Source organism: Citrus clementina, unplaced genomic scaffold (genome assembly GCF_000493195.1).
Source record: "Citrus clementina cultivar Clemenules unplaced genomic scaffold, Citrus_clementina_v1.0 scaffold_4, whole genome shotgun sequence".
Lineage (NCBI taxonomy): Eukaryota > Viridiplantae > Streptophyta > Magnoliopsida > Sapindales > Rutaceae > Citrus > Citrus x clementina.
In genome coordinates, this window is record NW_006262274.1 from 4163082 (window position 1) to 4181087 (window position 18006).

The 18006-nt window shown below is 33.7% G+C and overlaps 1 protein-coding gene and 1 non-coding gene across 2 annotated transcripts; one reads left to right on the plus strand and one right to left on the minus strand.

Annotated features, from left to right (window-relative positions):
• The first annotated feature begins 12318 nt into the window (after window positions 1-12318).
• LOC112098931 lies at window positions 12319-17468 on the plus strand. The gene is made up of 6 exons (XM_024185656.1): window positions 12319-12555; window positions 12666-13129; window positions 13215-13461; window positions 14973-15773; window positions 16173-17162; window positions 17259-17468. The coding sequence occupies exons 1-6, from the start codon at window positions 12319-12321 to the stop codon at window positions 17466-17468; spliced, it is 2949 nt and encodes a 982-aa protein (XP_024041424.1).
• On the minus strand, window positions 15474-15580 carry LOC112099361. Its single transcript, XR_002906165.1, has one exon. It is a non-coding gene; the product is annotated as a small nucleolar RNA R71 (small nucleolar RNA).
• Window positions 17469-18006: the final 538 nt, after the last annotated feature.

The window sequence follows — 18006 nt, forward strand, 5'->3', positions numbered from 1 at the left end:
TACATTCTTGGTTAGTGGAAAATATTTCATCAAAAATTTGTCAGCCAAGTCATTCCAGGTAGTGATGGAATCAAATGGTACATAATTTAACCATGCTCTTACTCGATCTCTTAGGGAGTAAGGAAAAAGTCTAAGTCTCAGAGCATCCTGTGATGCTCCAGCAAATTTAAAAGCATCACTCACCTCCAAAAACAACTTCAGATAGAGATGAGGTTCTTCAGATGACAGTCTGTTAAACTGACCCACTGTTTGCAGCATCTGAAACATCACTGGTTTAAGTTCAAAGTTGGTAAATTCCACTTCAAGTCTGACTATTCCAAGGTGTACAATTTGAGGAGTTAACACAATATTATCTCTGATAGTTCTGTCTTTGTCATATGCCATGTAAATGATATTGTTGTTGCCTGGTTGTCTCTGATTAATGTGCCCATTTGCTCTTCTTGAACATTGACAGGTTATAATAGCCCGTGAGAATCCAAGTTTCCCAAATCTTGCAAGTTATCCATTTTTGAAGCAGTTTTTGAATTTATTTACTCTCTTTGCAATCTCATTGCAGTCCTTTCAATCTCATGATCAAATTGAAATTCAACAAATCTGTCTTTGTGCATGCAAGTTTGATCTGTCAATAAATTGAACGAATTAAATCAAAGTTGGCACTGTCAAAATTAACTTTACAATTCAAAAATAAACAATCAGTCCCCGGCAACGGCACAAAAAACTTGTTGGTTATTTTAACTCAATTGCTATTGATGTAAATGTGCAAGTGTACACAATAAGTAATACAGTGATGAATATTCAAGATCGTCTCCACAGGAACTGTTGTTACTAGAAATGCTACGGCAATCACGATAGTGCAAACTTCATTCTATCTAAAAGAATATAAATAAAGTTGATTGACTAATGAAATTAACAACTTAACAAAGTAAATGCAGTAATGAAGTAAATTGGACGGTCTTCTAAAAAAGAATTCAATAAGAATAGGCTGACTGTTTTGTTCAAACTAACACCAGTTGCTGCAACAACTCCTATAGCACTGGGCAGAATCACTTTGCATCCTCAACTGTCGCTTGTTAGACTTCTCATACCCTTATGCAACCTAACAATGACCAGTTGTTATATCACATAAGATATGATATTACAAACATATACGCTCTCTACCCTACAAGGTGAATCCTTATATCTAGTTCATCACAAATCTTAACTCAAGTGTGGCCCTTTTGGGACTCAAGTTAAACTCAATCCAGGAAACTTGAATTAAGATCAAGTATTGCTCTAATAATTTCCGCTAAGACAGACCTTTTCGCGGCTCTCTCTTAACTTGAACTATTAAATGGAAACTCAACCAAAATAATGATTGTAACACAAGCTATTAAAGCAAAATGCTATAACAATCTTGCAACAACTTATAAGAACAGTCAAGAACCCATTTAGATTGTTTGTCACTCAACTACAATCAAATTTAGTTCATAACTTGTAAAAGAAATACTAACAGCAAAATATTAGCCATGAAATGCATCGTTTCAATCAGAGAATAAGTAAGAAGACAAGTAAAGAATGATGAAAATTGTATCCAAATAGTTCTACAGATTTCTTCAACGGTGCAGACTTGTTCTCTCTTGAATTCTGCTTCTTTCTTCTTTTTCTCTTGATTTCTTCGATTTTACTTCACCGTCGCTCTTCCATATAATGTGATATCCTTTTATAGTTGAAAATTAGGGTAAACGGAAGCCTATGGCGTGCATAAGTCAGATTAAGAAACTGCAGATCACTATTCTGTAAGTATCCCGCACGAAATTTTCTCTGTCGTTTTTCCAGGATTGCTACAGCAATGGTTGCTACACCAACGGCTACAACAACTACATTGTTCCAGATTTGTTTCAATTCTTTTATAGCCATGGTCCTTCCTTATTTTTGCAAGCCTATTGCATCAGCATTCCTTCCTTGAAATTTGAGCTTCCGAACACCTACAATTATGCACACCATCTAAGCACGAATTATTCTACATCAAACAAGATTTATTAAAAATAAACTAAAATGAATGTTTATGCAAAATATAACAAAAATGCAATAGAAACACATTTTTTACTCTCTAATTAATATTGATTTAAGTCTACAAGTGTCATGATAACTCTCATTTCATAGAGTTATCAGCACACCTCTCAACAAGGTACTTAATCTGCAAAATGTAATGACGAGGGGTAAGCCGTTAATTCAATAAGTAAAACCATTCCGAACACACTAGGGTTATTGAGTAAAAAAATATTGCAGGCCCTTTTTATCAAAACATATATTAAAAGTAATAAATAAAATGACATATTACAACAGAAGGACTTAATTTCCTAAATGATTCAAAATAATATAGACATAATGATCATGAAAGCAAATTATATAACACATACACAGAAAACAAAAGATTAGTTTATGTCACATTGTGTCATTTATACTCCTGGTGACCCGGCCAGAAATAGAATCAGAATGAGAATATCGTGTACATATTCAAAACATAAACCTAGTATTTGTATATATATATATATATATATATATATATATATATCATATAATAGAATTAGAATAATTATGGATAATGAGCCAAAATATTTAAATTCATTTTCCATATGTAACAACTTACACATGGTATTTTGTACTGTATGTGGCACTTCGTGTCACTCTGGCCCTCAAGAGGTGGCCCCCGAACAATCATAAATATTATTATCTTATACGTGATCAACACATTCCTATCAGACTCATAAAAAAAATCATAACAATGACATAAAAGATAATTATTTAGCAAAATAAATTACATATTTAAAGGCATTTAAAATATTATGTTAAAAATATAAAAAAAATAACAAAATTTTCAAATTTGAAAACATTTACATAAATTAATTTTGTTATGAAAAACAAACAATTTTCAAAGAACTATAAAAACCTATAATGGACCAAAATAATCATACATATATAATACATTAGGAATGAACTTACTTACCTCGATAAAAGTAATGATCTAAACACACCTCTAAGCCTCTAACAGCCGCACACATCTCCAACACCTTAAACAAATATAAGATATAATTATTAACAATTTATTCTAAGAACCTGATTTTCTAATTCATACATGTACAAGTTTGATTCTTAGAATTTCAACTCTTAATCTAAAAATTATAATGACACAATATTTTACAGAACTATTCTGGACATCCATGGGTATCTTTAGAGATGGCGATAGGCATTGCCAGCTGTGGGTTTGCCATTACCAAACCTACACTATTGTGCAAATTTTATTGAACTTGCAAGTACACGAATCTATTGTAGAATAGATTAATGGTGAGGAGTGTTGATCTCACGAGGGGGTGGATTTTAATTGCGTGTAGAGTTAATTTTCTAAGTGGGTAGTTAGATTTATGGTGAAAGTGATTTAGACTTATCCTAAAATTTAAATTAGAATGACGGGAATAAATTAAAGTAAAATCTATTGAAATGAAGTACTTGGATATCTGGATCTGCATCAACATGTATCATAGGCTTAATATTCCTTATTAGTGTCAATTAAATCATGAGAGGGATTTCCACTCCTCATGAACCCCACTCTAATCAATATAGTGCTAAGGTCAAATAGTAATAACCTTGCACTAGGGAGCCAGTTATACCAATGCGGTATCTAGATAAGATTATTACTATCTGTTGATGAAAAGTCAAAATATCCACAAAAATCAGAGGGGAAGAGAAAGTAAATTTACCAAATAAAGCCCATAGAACATGTTGAGACTTAACCTTCAACCCAAGCTTGAAAGAAAATTAGCTACTTATAATTGAACTAGGGGTAAAATGAGAATTTATTAAAATACGTAGAAAATACAAGATGGAGGAGGAATTACAGAAAATAGAGTTCAAAAATAAATTCAGGGGTGTCAAATTAAAGGGGGGGAGCCTTTTTTATAGATACAATGAGTAAATCATGACTATTGGATTAAAACAATTTGGATGCTTAGGATTACGCCACGTGGCAAGTTCTGATTGAATAGAACACATCATCAGGGCTGTCATTCCGTGTAATGCATGTATTGTACATACGTTTTTTTGATCCACTGACATACTGCCATGTCACCGGTCAACTCTACATAATCATTTTACTCTAATAGGATCGCGACACATTATCGGTCAACACCAACTCATCAGTCAACGCCACATAAGTAGTCAATGCCACATCATTCGTCCAATCGAAGTCATCAGTCAATGCCACGTTAGCGTACCGTATATGTGAACAGTGTCGTGAACAGTATCATGAACAATACCGTATATGTAAACAATGTCATTTATCCTTTTATACTCCTCCTAAGGTTTTCGACTGTCTTGAGTTCAAAATTACTGTCCGTTTTGATATATGATCTCTCGTTCATTTTGAAATGACCATGATGCCCCCTAAAATACATAAAATACATAATTATAATAAAACACACATAATTAAATTACAAGGGATGTAAATACATAAAAGTAGAGATGTTAATGAGACTTGGAGTGTAAAATGACTATTTTCTCCTTAATAAATATACACTTTCTAACACTCAACACATACCCGTAAAAATTTTAAATTACCAAACCCATCTGTAACCCTCAGTGGATTTAAGTTTAAAATACGAAACCCGCCCGCAACCTACAAAATTACCTGCAACAGGTGGGTTTTGCGGGTGGGTTTGGGTAGGTTTATTGGTTGGCGAGTAATTTTGCCATCCCTAGGTATCTCCCATAAGTTTTCAAGAGGATTCGACACCGAAAACATTTTCAAAACTATTTGTTCGTTGATAAATTCAAAACTATCTTATAGTGCCTTAACAGAACAATATTGATTTCAAGAATTTTATAAAAGTAAACATTAATTAGAAAATTATGAAATTAAACTGGAAATAATAGACACACATACTAACATCTATTTAAAATTTCAGAATTTTTCGAGTTCATTTGGTCCTACAAATAATTTTGTCAATCTGGTCGTTCTGCTGGAACCGTGGTTTTCTAATGTAACAGTGTCAATTTCAAAAATCCATTTAAAATCGAAAACAAAGTCAAATCTTATGAAACAAAATTTATTCAATAAGCCCTATATGTCATTTACAAAAAGATAAGGTTCTTCTTAAAAATCATTCATAAAATATGTGTTTTATTTTTTGATATTCATGATATCTAGAATTATTCAGTACGTATATTGCATAAGAGATTAACTAACATGACTCACCAATAAATTAGCACAATAAACACAACTCTAGCACATCTTAAATCATGCATAATGGTCTGCAACTATCTAAAATCATGCCAATAAAACCCTAAATAGAGCACGACGATAAGAAATCAAATAAAGCATAAAGAGAGTAAAAACTTACCAACCATTAAGACTATCTCTCTCCTAAGAAAAAGTTTGAATCCTAGGGTATTGGTGAAAGAGTAATGAGTAGCAGCAAAGAGAATAAAAGAAAAACACTATAGATTTAAGGTTATGGGAGATGAGGAAAGTATAAATTTATAGGGAACCTAAAGAAACCCTATTAACTTTAGAAAGAGTAAATCTTTTTCCAAAATTACCCCATAAATCCTATTTATGGATTTAATAATCATTATTAGTAAGGACAATAATGTCATTTCTAATTTCTAATAAAATAAAATTTCCATAATTTAAAATCACGAAAATTTAGCGTTACAATTCCTCCGAAAAAGAAATTCATCCTCTAAATTCAAAGGTACCTTATGCATGGAAGATTTGAGGATACTTCTCCAACATTTTCGCCTCTCGCTCCCATGTAGCTTCCTCAACAAAATGATTCATCCAACATACTTTGAATAAGGGGTTAAATCTAGTCCTTAAAACTTGTCCTTTCCGATCAACAATCTCAGTAGGCTTCCTTATATGACAAGTCTTCTAACATTTGAATTGGTTGATAGTCTAGCACGTGTAAAGAGTTTGCTATATACTTTCTCAACACTAACATGTGGAAAACATTGTGAAGCTTAGATAGACTAGATGGTAAAGCTATATAATAGGCCACATGACCAATTCTCTCTAAAATTTCAAATGATCCAATGAACCTAGGGCTAAGTTTTCCTTTTTTTCTGAACTGAAACACCCCTTTCCATAATGATACCTTCAAGAAAACAAAGTATCATTCTTCAAATTCTAAATCACATTTATAATGGTTTGCATAGTTCTTCTGTCTGCTCTGAGCTATTCGAAGATATTCTCCAATCAACTTGATTTTATCAACAATAATCTGTACTAATTCTGGACCTAAAAGTTTTCTCTTAATAACCTCATCCCAACAGACTAGGGACCTACACTTGCTTTCGTATAATGTCTCAAATGGTGCCATGCCGATACTTGAGTGGAAGCTATTATTATAGCAAACTTGATCAATATTAAGTGTTCTTCCTAACCAACACTTAAATCTAGTATAGAAGCTCGAAGCATATCCTCAAGGGTTTGGATGGTCCTTTCAGATTGTTCAATTGTTTGCGGATGGAAAGTAGTGCTAAACCTCAATTTCATGCCCAACGCTTTATGTAACTAGCCTAAAATCTTGAAGAATACTGTGGGTCTCTGTTGAGTGTTAGAAAGTGTATACTTATATAGGAGAAAATCATCATTTTACACTTCAAGTCTCACTAACATCCCTACTTTTATATATTTATGTCCCTTGTGATTTAATTATGTGTGTTTTATTTTAATTAAGTATTTTATGTATTTTAGGGGCATCATGGTCATTTTACAATTATTGAAAGATTAAAGAGCAAAACGGACAGCAATTTTGGACTTAGGATAGTCGAAAACCTTAGGAGGAGCATAAAAGGGTAAACGTCACTGTTCACATATACAGAACTGTTCATATGTACAGTTCTATATATGGTACTATTCACGACACTGTTCACATATACGGTCCGATGATATGGTATTGATTGATGACGTGGTAGCATTCGATTGGACGAATGATGTGGCATTGATTGCTTATGTGGCATTGACTAATGAGTTGGCGTTGACCGATGATGTGTCACGATCCTATTGGACTAAAATGTTGATGTGGTGTTGACCGGTGATGTGCCAATATGTTAGTGGACCAAAAAATGTGTGTACGTTACATGCATATACACCTAATAATAGCCCTGATGATGTGTTCTATCTAATCAGAACTTGCCACGTGGCACAATCTTGAGTGTCCAAATTGTTTTAATCTGATAGCCATGATTTATTCATTGTATTTATAAAAAGAGGGCTCTACCCCCTAATTCGACACCCCTGAATTCATTTTTGAGCTCTATTTTTTTTAATTCCTTCTTCATCTTGTATTTTCTATATATTTTAATAAATTTCTATTTTAACCCCTAGTTCAATTATGAGTAGCTAATTTTCTTTCAAGCTTGGGTTGAAGGTGAAGTCTCAACATGTTCTATGGGCTTTATTTGGTAATTTACTTTCTCTTCCCCTATGATTTATGTGGATGTTTTGATATTTCGTCGACATATAGTAATAATTTTGTTTAGATACCGCACTAGTATAACTGGCTCCCTAATGCAAGGTTATTACTATTTGGCATGATAAGCCCTTAGCATCATATTGATTAGAGTGTGGTTCATGAGGAGTGGAAACCTCCCTCATGGTTTAATTGGCACTAATAAAGAATATTAAGCCCATAGTACATGTTGATGCAAGTCCAAATACCCAAGCGCTCCATTTTAATAGATTTCACTTTAATTTATTCCCATCATTTTAATTCAAATTTTAGGATAATCTAAGTCACTTCCACCACAAATCCAATCACCCACTTAGAAAATTAACTCTACACATAATTAAAATCCACCTCCTCGTGGGATCGACACTCGTCACCATTGATTTATTCTACAATAGGTTCGTGTACTTGCGAGTTTAATAAAATTTGCACAACAGTCTTTATCAGACACAATTGACACTGGTACTCTATGAAGCCTTACTATTTGTTTTTATGAATAACTTAGCTAGTTGCCCCACATTGTCTGTACTCCTCCCCACCAAGAAATGAGCTGATTTTTTTCAAGCGATCAGTAATTACCCAAATGGAATCACATCATTTCTTAGAACGAGGTAATCTAGAGACGAAATCCATGGGTAAACCAAGAATAAAAAAACAAAAGCAACGATATCTTTCTTCATATTCCTTTACCAAAAACTACCTTTTAGATCACGATACATCTTAATGCTACTAGGATGCATACTATAAGATGATTCATGAGCTTCCCTAAATATCTTTGCCTTCAGCTCTTCATTTTCTGGCACACAAAGCCGTTATCCCAACCATAATACTTCTCTATTAGCATTAATTCTGAATTATGTCTTTTGTTCACCTCTTCCCGAATTTTATTGGGCAACAAGTCATTCTTTTAGGTTATTTTAATTATGTCAATTAGAGTGGGCTAGACTATTAAATGAGCTAACAAGTCTACTTGCCCATGAATCACTACTTCGATCCTATAATTCCTCAAGTCTTTTACCAAATGGGTTTGTGTGGTGATAAGATGTGCCACGCACTTGAATGATTTCCTACTCAAGGCATCGGCTAATAGGTTTACCTTACCAAGATGATAATTAATAGAGTTGTCAAAATCTTTTACCAACTCCAACCATCTTCTTTGTCTCATATTCAACTCCTTCTGAGTAAACAAGTTCTTCAAACTCTTGTGATCGGTGAAGATCTCACAAGCGTCCTTATACATATAATGTATCTCTAGATTTTTAGAGCAAACACTATAGCAACCAACTTCAAATCATCGGTCAGATAGTTTTATTCTTGTCTTTTTAATTGCCTAGATGCATATGCTATAACTTTGCCATGTTGCATTAGAACACAACCCAATCCTTTTTTAGAAGCATTGTCATAAATCACAAAACCTCCACGACCAGAAGGGATAGTTAAGATGGGAGCAGATACCAGACGACTCTTGAGTTCTCGAAAACTCTCTTCACATACCTCATCCCAAGTGAACTTCACATTCTTCTTAGTTAAATTGGTCAATGGTGTTGCAAGGCTAGAACTAACCTCCTGCATCTTGCAGCAAATCACCTCAAACATAACAAAGCAGACTCCAACTGTTGTTCCTTTTTTACTATTTTATTGTTTTATTTGAGGTCACCCAATATATGACCAAAGCACTATAAATTAAGAATTTTAACATAATCAAATGCAGATAGGAGTAATTCATTGACAATCAACACGCAATTGGAAAAGCTAACATGTGTAAGGAATTTGCTGGGTATAAGTTGATTAGTGTTAAAAATTGTTTGTTTATTAAGGGGTAAAAAGGTTATTTTGTGCTTATAATATAATTTACATTTATAACTATGTAACATATTGTGAATTTCTAATTATTTTTCTAAATATTTTATTTTTTGTATTTTTGTGTATTTATTAGGTAAAAATAATAATTTCACGCAATTTGGGGCTCCAAACATGTACGGATTTCAAATTTTAATTCCGAAAGTCCGAGAAATTAGGTCATCGTCGAGGAAGATTTGCGACTTTTGTTGTAAAATTTTAAGTTTTTACCACAATAAATGTAGTGATTGTGAAATTATAAGTTTTGATTATGTTAGGTGTGGTAATTGTTAGTGGAATGTGTTAGATGTGCTTGAGTGGATTAAGTTAGGTTTATATTTTGTTAGTAGGACAAATGTATGGCTAAGATGTAATTAGTTTTATTTATTTGTGTGGTGTGGATTAATCATATATTAGTATAAATAGAGAGGGGGGAACACACCTCTCAACACCTTTTCTTCTCTTCTTTCCCCTTAAATTCTTCTTCTCACCTCTCTTTGTAATATATTTTCAATAAATAAAATTAGTTTTATTTCCAATTTTCAAATACCATTTTTTTAATTATGTATTTTTCAATTTTAATAATTTCCTTTATTTCAAATATGCTTAGCTAAATACTAATAGTTAGGGTGAGGTGAAAATATTAGTAGAAAAATATAATTTAATCAAATTCTATTTTTAATTATATAAGTTAAATTATTTTCTATTTAATTTTATCCATATTTTATATTTTGAAAATTTGATTTATTGTAGACAAACATGAGAGTTTGGCAAAATGAATTCTGAATATCTTAGTATAGAGTATGATAAAATGATATTTTGACTTATTGTAGACAAGTTAAGTTTTGGCACATTAAGTACTTAATTCATAATAAAATTAATGGGAAAATAATTGTAATTTATACAATTAATCTTTTGGGCAATAAAATAAAAATAAAAATAATTTATTTAATTGTATTTATTACTAAGAGTGGATCCATAACCCTAATTAATTCAATTTAATAGTTTTTCTCAAATTAAATAGCATATATTGAAATTTTATTTTCATTTTTTAGATAAACTTAAATAAACAAATTAATTTTTTTCTCTACGGATCGACCTCGGACTCACCAAGATGTAGTATAATTAGGCACTCTTATACTTAGGAGTAAATTAAACACTTTTAAGTCGTGTAAAAAATAATATAGTAAAAATATAGTAAAGTTATGGTGAAGATATATGTGTGTGTGTGTGTGTGTGTGTGTGTGTCTATATATATATATATATATATACACACACATACATATTTATTGAATATAAGTTATGACTACATTTGGTATTGAAGTGTTGTGATAAAAAAAAAAAAAGAGTTAATGAAGTATGGGAATATGTAATAATTTTGAAAGTTATTATAAATTTTTTTATTACATAGATAAAATAAACTTTAGTTTTTAGATTATAACAACAGGTATTTATTAAGTAGTTTAGTGTTGGAATTTAAAATCGACACTTTTCACTACTAGAAAAATGGGCTACCATGACAGAGAATATCTGTCATCAAACCCTGTTTATGACAGAGTTTCTATCTGTCATTGTAGCCCCTCTCATAAATCTGTGATAGTAATTTATCTATCATAGGTGTATGTAGGGATGTCAAAATAACCCGGACGAACCCAGATAATCCGGGCCGGGTTGAACCCGTACCGGAGAGGAAAAAAATCCGGATCCGGAATGGGTTTTAATAACCCGGATGAATCCGGGTCCGGGTCCGGGTTTGGGATAACCCGTGTATCCGGAACCCGGACCCGGATCCATTTCTTATATTATTTTTAATTATATTTATTAGTAAATATAAATACAAACATAAAAAAAAAACCTAATTCTATTTCGCAACTCAAAGTCTCAACTCTCAAACACCCAAATCGCGATTTACCCAAACAAGACAAACCCTAGCTGTGCTGCCGCCGCTGCTGCTGCCTTCCGCCTTCCGCTGTCCCGCAAGCAAGTCAAAAGACGTTCTGGAATTCGCTAGAGCCTACCTTGACTTCAAGAAGCCAGAAGACATTATGGAATTCGCTGAATTCTTTAACGGACATGTCTTTGTTAACGAGAAGGGTAATTCTTGACAAAAGTTTTGAAGAGATTGATTATGCTCAACTGTGTCACCATAAATATTGTGACTACCTTCTTATTCAACCTGTAATTTTAACTTCAGATGGTGGTGATTCTGTTTTTCACTTGATTATAATTTGCTGGCAATTTTGGAATACTAAATCAAGGGTTACTCATGTTTATTTTCGTTTTTAATCTTTTGTTTTTAATTTTTCATCTTCTTTGGACAAGGATCTTTATAGGAACATGTGAGGTGTGGAATTTCTTGAAGTAATATTTCTTTCTTCTTCAGGTGTCCAGTTTAAAACTATTGCTGAGTTGAGTACGCTCCCTCACAACGCGTTTCAAAGCAATGGTTTATCTATGAATACAAGTGTTTCTTGTTGCTCATCTAGATCCTGAGTATTTGGAGTTTCTTGAATTTATTTCAAAGCCGGTTGGAGTCCTACAAGGATAGCACTTTGGTCACCACCGCGCATGCTTGCAGCAGTGCAGTTCGTTTGATTCACCGGCGTGAGTTGCTGTTATACTTTGTTTTATGCTTGAAAATTTGAAATGTTTGAAATGTTGCTGTTGCTGTTATAGTTAAAAATAAATTGTTGATTGTGCTTGAAATGTTGTGCTGTTATACCACTGATTTATGCTTGAAATGTTGTTGATTGTTGGTGTTAATAGATTCGAAATTGTATATTTCAAATGTTAGGAAGCTGTTACAGTTAAAAATAAATTGTTGTTGTTAATGGATTTGTTGCTGTTAATAGATTCAAAAATGTATTTTTGAAATGTTAGAACTTAGAACATTGTTACAGTAAAAAAATAAATATAAAATGGAAGAAATTGGAGGAATGATGGGTTAATTTAATTTGTTTTGACATAATTCTTGTAGGGTGTTAAATTCGTAATGGAAAATGAACAAAGAGTTGATTTAGATGTTTCCGAGACTGATGAAAGTGTGGGTGTGAGGGTTGGCATGGATATGGCAGCAGAAAATAATGATACAGCTGCTGGATTAGAACCTGATTCAACAACAGTAGAGCAGGGGGGTGGGAGTGGGAGTGGCCGTAGGGGTAGGGGTAATACTACTGCTGGCGCTTCAAAAAAACGAGGCACTGGCAGCGAAGGGAGTAGTTTAGTTCAGGTAGATTAGTTTCTGATGCTTGGAATCATTTTAAAAAAGTTAAGTTAGGCAAGGAAGTTCAAGCGATTTGTAATTATTGTGGGTTAGTTATGCAAGGGCATTATTCTCAGGGCACTAATCACTTGATTAATCATGCGAAACGTTGTCCTAGAAGGTCAATCAAGAATGTGCAGCAAATGCACCTTTCTTTTTCTTCTAAAGCAGATGGAACTACTGTTCTTAGTAATTATAGTACTGAACCAAAGTGGGATATGGCAACAGTGAGGATTTTTATAGCTAGAATGATTGTAATGCATGAGCTTCCGCTATCATTTGTTGAGTATATTGGGTTTTACGAACTGTTAAAGCTTCTCCAACCTTCAATTGAGACTATAAGTAGAAACACTATCAAGGCTGAAATTTTGAAACTTTACGATATTGAGAAGACGAAGGCAATGAGTGTTTTGGAAGCTTGTGACAGTAGAATTGCAGTGACTACGGATATGTGGACTGCTGGTAACCAAAAGAAAGGGTATATGGTTGTTACGGCACATTACATTGATAACTCGTGGGTGTTGCGAAGTCGTATTATGAGGTAATATTCTCCAGACTTTTTTTTTCGTTTCAACATAAATGAATGTTTGCATTATTTAATATTTTAATTTTTTTTATATTTTTAGGTTTATATATGTGCCGGCTCCACATAGTGGTGAAGTTATGTGCAATGAGTTGTATGAGTGTTTGATGGAGTGGAATATAGATAGGAAATTGTCTACTGTAACTGTTGATAATTGTTCTGCAAACGAGTCCATGATTGATTTGTTGTTGGGGAAATTTTCAGCTAGTTCAATGATTATGGGTGGGAAATTCCTTCACATGCGCTGCTGTGCACATATATTAAACTTGATAGTTAAGGATGGTTTATCTGTGATCCACAAAGAAGTTGAAAAGATTAGAGAGAGTGTCCATTACTGGACAGCAACACCTTCTAGATTTGAAAAATTTGAGGCTGCCAAAAAACAATTAGGTGTTAAAGAAACTAAAAACTTAGCACTTGATTGTAAAACTAGGTGGAATTCCACTTATTTGATGCTTAGTACAGCTTTGTTGTATAAAGATGTATTTATTCGTTTAAAGGAGTGTTAGAGTGCAATTTATGCACTAGTTTTGCATTATTTACTTCCCTTAATATCGATGTTTTGCACTTAATAATAGTGATTTACTTGTGTTTTACTTTTGTAGGTGCAATTCTATTGATTGATGATAAAATTGAGCTATAAGATGATGTTTAAGGATTATTGTTCTCTTGGAGAAATTATGAGCGTCAGAAGAACTTTGTTGATAAGGCGTGGGCGCGTGCTGTCAACTGCGGACCTGCAGTTTTTAGTTTAACGTGTTTTATATTTTTGTAATTACGAATTTAATATTTTAGATATTAGTATTTTATTTTAAATAGAACTCTAAAAGAGAAGAGAGAGAGAGTATTTAAAGGAGGAATCTATTGTGAAAAAGGGGGATTTTGGATTGGAGAAAAAGAAACCCTAGATCTAATTTTTCTCTTCTCTCTATGAGGAACTAAACCCATTTTTCTGGTTGAAGGATAACGAAGCTTTGATTCATCACTACTGTGAGATCTTTCTTGTGCTTTAATTGTTTTATTACTTTTTGGGTATTTGTTTATTCTCTGAATTATTTTCATGATTATGTTTGTTAATTAGGTAATTGGCCACTATTTTATTATCAACTTAATCTATTGTCAATTAAAGGATTCATCGTATGAAGAATTTAATATTTGTGACAAATAACATAGCAGAGAGTTGTGTTGTGAGAATAAACAATCTAATTTAAATGAATCATCATATGTGTTGATTAGGATTTGGGTCTCTCTGGTTTTTCAGGCTGTCAATTGATTAAATTCTATGATCGTATCTAGGGTTGTCTATTGATTAGGGAAATAACCAACGGTCGTACCTTGGTTATCGACTAGTTAAGGAGAGATTGGCTATTAGAGGGTCTCAGTAGCTATAACCGGTCTATTCATGAGTAATAATAATCTATATTTGAATCAATGATCAGTAGTCGAATCAAGCTGAGTTAATTCCTTCAACCAGAGCTTTCTCCAATTTGAATTACAACTTTAATTTGCATTCTTGTTATTTTAATTTGATTTTTATTATTGTCAACAATTCCCCTATTTTACGTTTTACGTTTCAAAAGGATTTAATTAATTACCGATCTCTGTGGACACGACCCTGCTCAATCACTATACACAATTTATTTAGAGTAGGAATTTATTTTTGTTGGCTTCGACACCCACCAAATTTTGGCGCCGTTGCCGGGGATTGGTGTCATTTATTTAATCCTTTTTACGTTTTACTTGGTGTATGGTTCGTTCTTCTCGTACAGGTACACTTTCGTTTGATCCTGAAATTGAGAAGACAGCTCGCCAGCTGAGACAGCAGACTAAGCGAGCTAAGCAACGATCCTCGTCGCCTTTGCTTTCTGAAATAGATACAGTACCTGATTTAGTTGAATCATCTAGCGATTCAGAAGAACAAGTGATGGATAGACCTGCACCTGTAGAAAGAACACTTAGAGAGTTAGCTGAACCAGACTTGAATCAACAACCACTCTGCATTCAATATGCAGATTTGGAGGTAAATTTTGAATTAAAGTCTGGTCTTATTCATTTATTACCCAAGTTTCATGGTTTTGCAGGTGAAGATCCTCATAAACATCTTAAGGAGTTTCATGTTGTGTGCTCAAGTATGAGGCCACAAGGCGTGACTGAAGAGCAGATTAAGCTGCGTGCTTTTCCGTTCTCTGTAGATGGGCTAGCTAAAGATTGGTTATACTACTTGCCTCCTGGATCGATTACAACGTGGAATGGTTTGAAGAAGCAGTTCCTTGAGAAGTACTTTCCTGCTTCAAGAGCTGCCAACATCAGAAAAGATATTTGTGGGATCAGACAACTTCCTGAGGAGACTTTGTATGAGTATTGGGAGCGATTCAAACAATTGTGTGCCAGCTGTCCTCAGCATCAGATTTCTGATCAACTTCTTATTCAATATTTTTACGAAGGACTGTCATTGATGGATAGGAGTATGATAGATGCTGCTAGTGGAGGCGTGTTGGTGAACAAGACCCCTACTCAAGCAAGGGAGTTGATCTCAAATATGGCTGCCAACGCACAACAATTTGGCAGCAGACAAGATGCCACTTCAAGAACGGTGAATGAGGTAAATATTTCTTCCGTTGAACAACGTTTAGATAAACTTACTTCTCTTGTGGAAAAGTTTGTTGTAGGTAATGTGCAACAGGTGAAGACTTGTGGCATTTGTTACAATATGGGTCATTCAACTGATATGTGTCCTACACTTCAAGAAGAACCCGCTGAACAAGCCAATGCAGTTGGAGGATTTCCAGGCATGCCTCAGAGGAGGTATGATCCTTATGCACAAACATACAATCCGGGATGGAAGGATCATCCCAACTTCAGCTATGGAGTTAGGCCGTCAGGATTCCCACAACAGTATCCACCAAGACAACCAACACCTCCACAGTCAAACTCTAAGTCAGGTATATCTCTTGAAGAAATTGTTAAATCACTTGCAACTAACACTCAACAATTTCAGCAGGCAACTACAGTAAGCATTCAGAACTTGGAGAACCAAATGAGTCAATTGGCGACTACAGTGAGCCGTCTGGAGTCTCAAGTATTAGGGAGATTGCCTTCACAATCTGAGGTGAATCCAAAGCAAAACGTTAGTGCTGTCATCGTTAGAAGTGGGACGGAGTTGCAAGAGCCTAGTAAGAAAGTGACAAAGCATGTAGAGGATGAGCTTGAGAAGAATGAATTGATGCCTAAATCTCAAGATGCACAACCCACCAGAGCGAAACCCCTACCTATTGTGATACCTCCTCCTTTTCCAAGCCGGTTTACAAAATCCAAGAAGGAGGAACAAGAGAAAGACATCCTTGAGACATTTCGCAAGGTTGAGGTAAATATTCCTTTATTAGATGCTATAAAACAAATACCTCGATATGCTAAAGTCCTTAAGGAACTGTGCACCTCCAAAAGAAAATTAAGAGGAGATGAAAAAGTTCACATGGGGGAGAATGTTTCAGCAGTTCTCCAAAAGAAACTACCTCCTAAGTGCAAGGATCCAGGTATGTTTACTATCCCTTGTAAAATTGGTAGTGTTAGAGTTGAAAAGGCTATGTTAGATCTAGGAGCTTCTATTAATGTCATGCCTCGTTCCATTTATTCATCTTTGAATGTTGGTCCATTAAAAGAAACTGGCGTGATAATTCAACTAGCTGATAGATCTAATGCATATCCTGATGGGGTATTAGAAGATGTCTTAGTACAAGTTAATGAGTTGGTTTTTCCTGCTGATTTTTATGTACTTGATATGGAAGATGATAACTCCTCTAATTCTGTCCCAATTTTGCTAGGAAAACCTTTTCTTAAGACTGCTAGGACTAAAATGGATGTACATAAAGGGACTCTCACTATGGAATTTGATGGAGAGGTTATAGAATTCAATATGAATGATGCCATGAAATATCCTAGTGAGGAACATTCAGTATTTTCTGTGGATGTTATTAACACTATAGTGCAGGAAGTTTGTTACAAGGAAAAAACAAAGACATTTCATGATAGAATGATTTTGAGAAAAGAGTTCTCTGTTGGTCAAAAAGTTCTTCTTTTTCATTCTAAGCTTAAACTTTTTCCGGGTAAATTACGATCTTGCTGGGTTGGACCTTTTATTGTTACTAATGTTTTTCCTCATGGTGCAGTTGAGATTCGGAGTCCGACCTCTGACAAAGTTTTTAAGGTTAACGGTCATCGCTTAAAACTTTTTTATGAAGGTTTTTCGGTAAATATTGTGGAGGATGTGGCTCTTGAGAGTCCCAATTATGGAGATTGATGCATAAATGTGTCTAGCCAAAGACATAAAACAAAGGCGCTTTTTGGGAGGCAACCCAAATGATTTGTTTATTTTGGTTTTTGTTATATCTTCTTTTAATTTTGATTCAAAAAAAAAAAGAAAAATTTTGCTTATTTTGGTCAGAAGAAAATTTTTGATAAGGCGTGCCCACGTCTTAGCTAATAAGTACTTCTGTAATTTTTAAAGTAACATAGTTTTAAGGCGTGCCCACGTACTTAATAGAAAAGTACTTCTGAAATTTAATGTGTTTGCTTATTTTGGTCAGAAGAAAATTTTTTATAAGGCGTGCCCACGTACTTATTAGAAAAGTACTTCTGAAATTTTTAGTGTCTCAAAGTGATTCATCACTAAAAAAAAAAAAAAAAAAAAAAATTATTTATTTATTTTTTTTTTCGTTCCTTTCTTTCTTTTTATTTATTTATTTATAAAAAAAAACCAAAAATCGAAAATCAATGTTCACTATTCACTGTTCACAAAATCCCTAATTTTCCAGAACTTGTTTTCTTCTCCAGCCGCT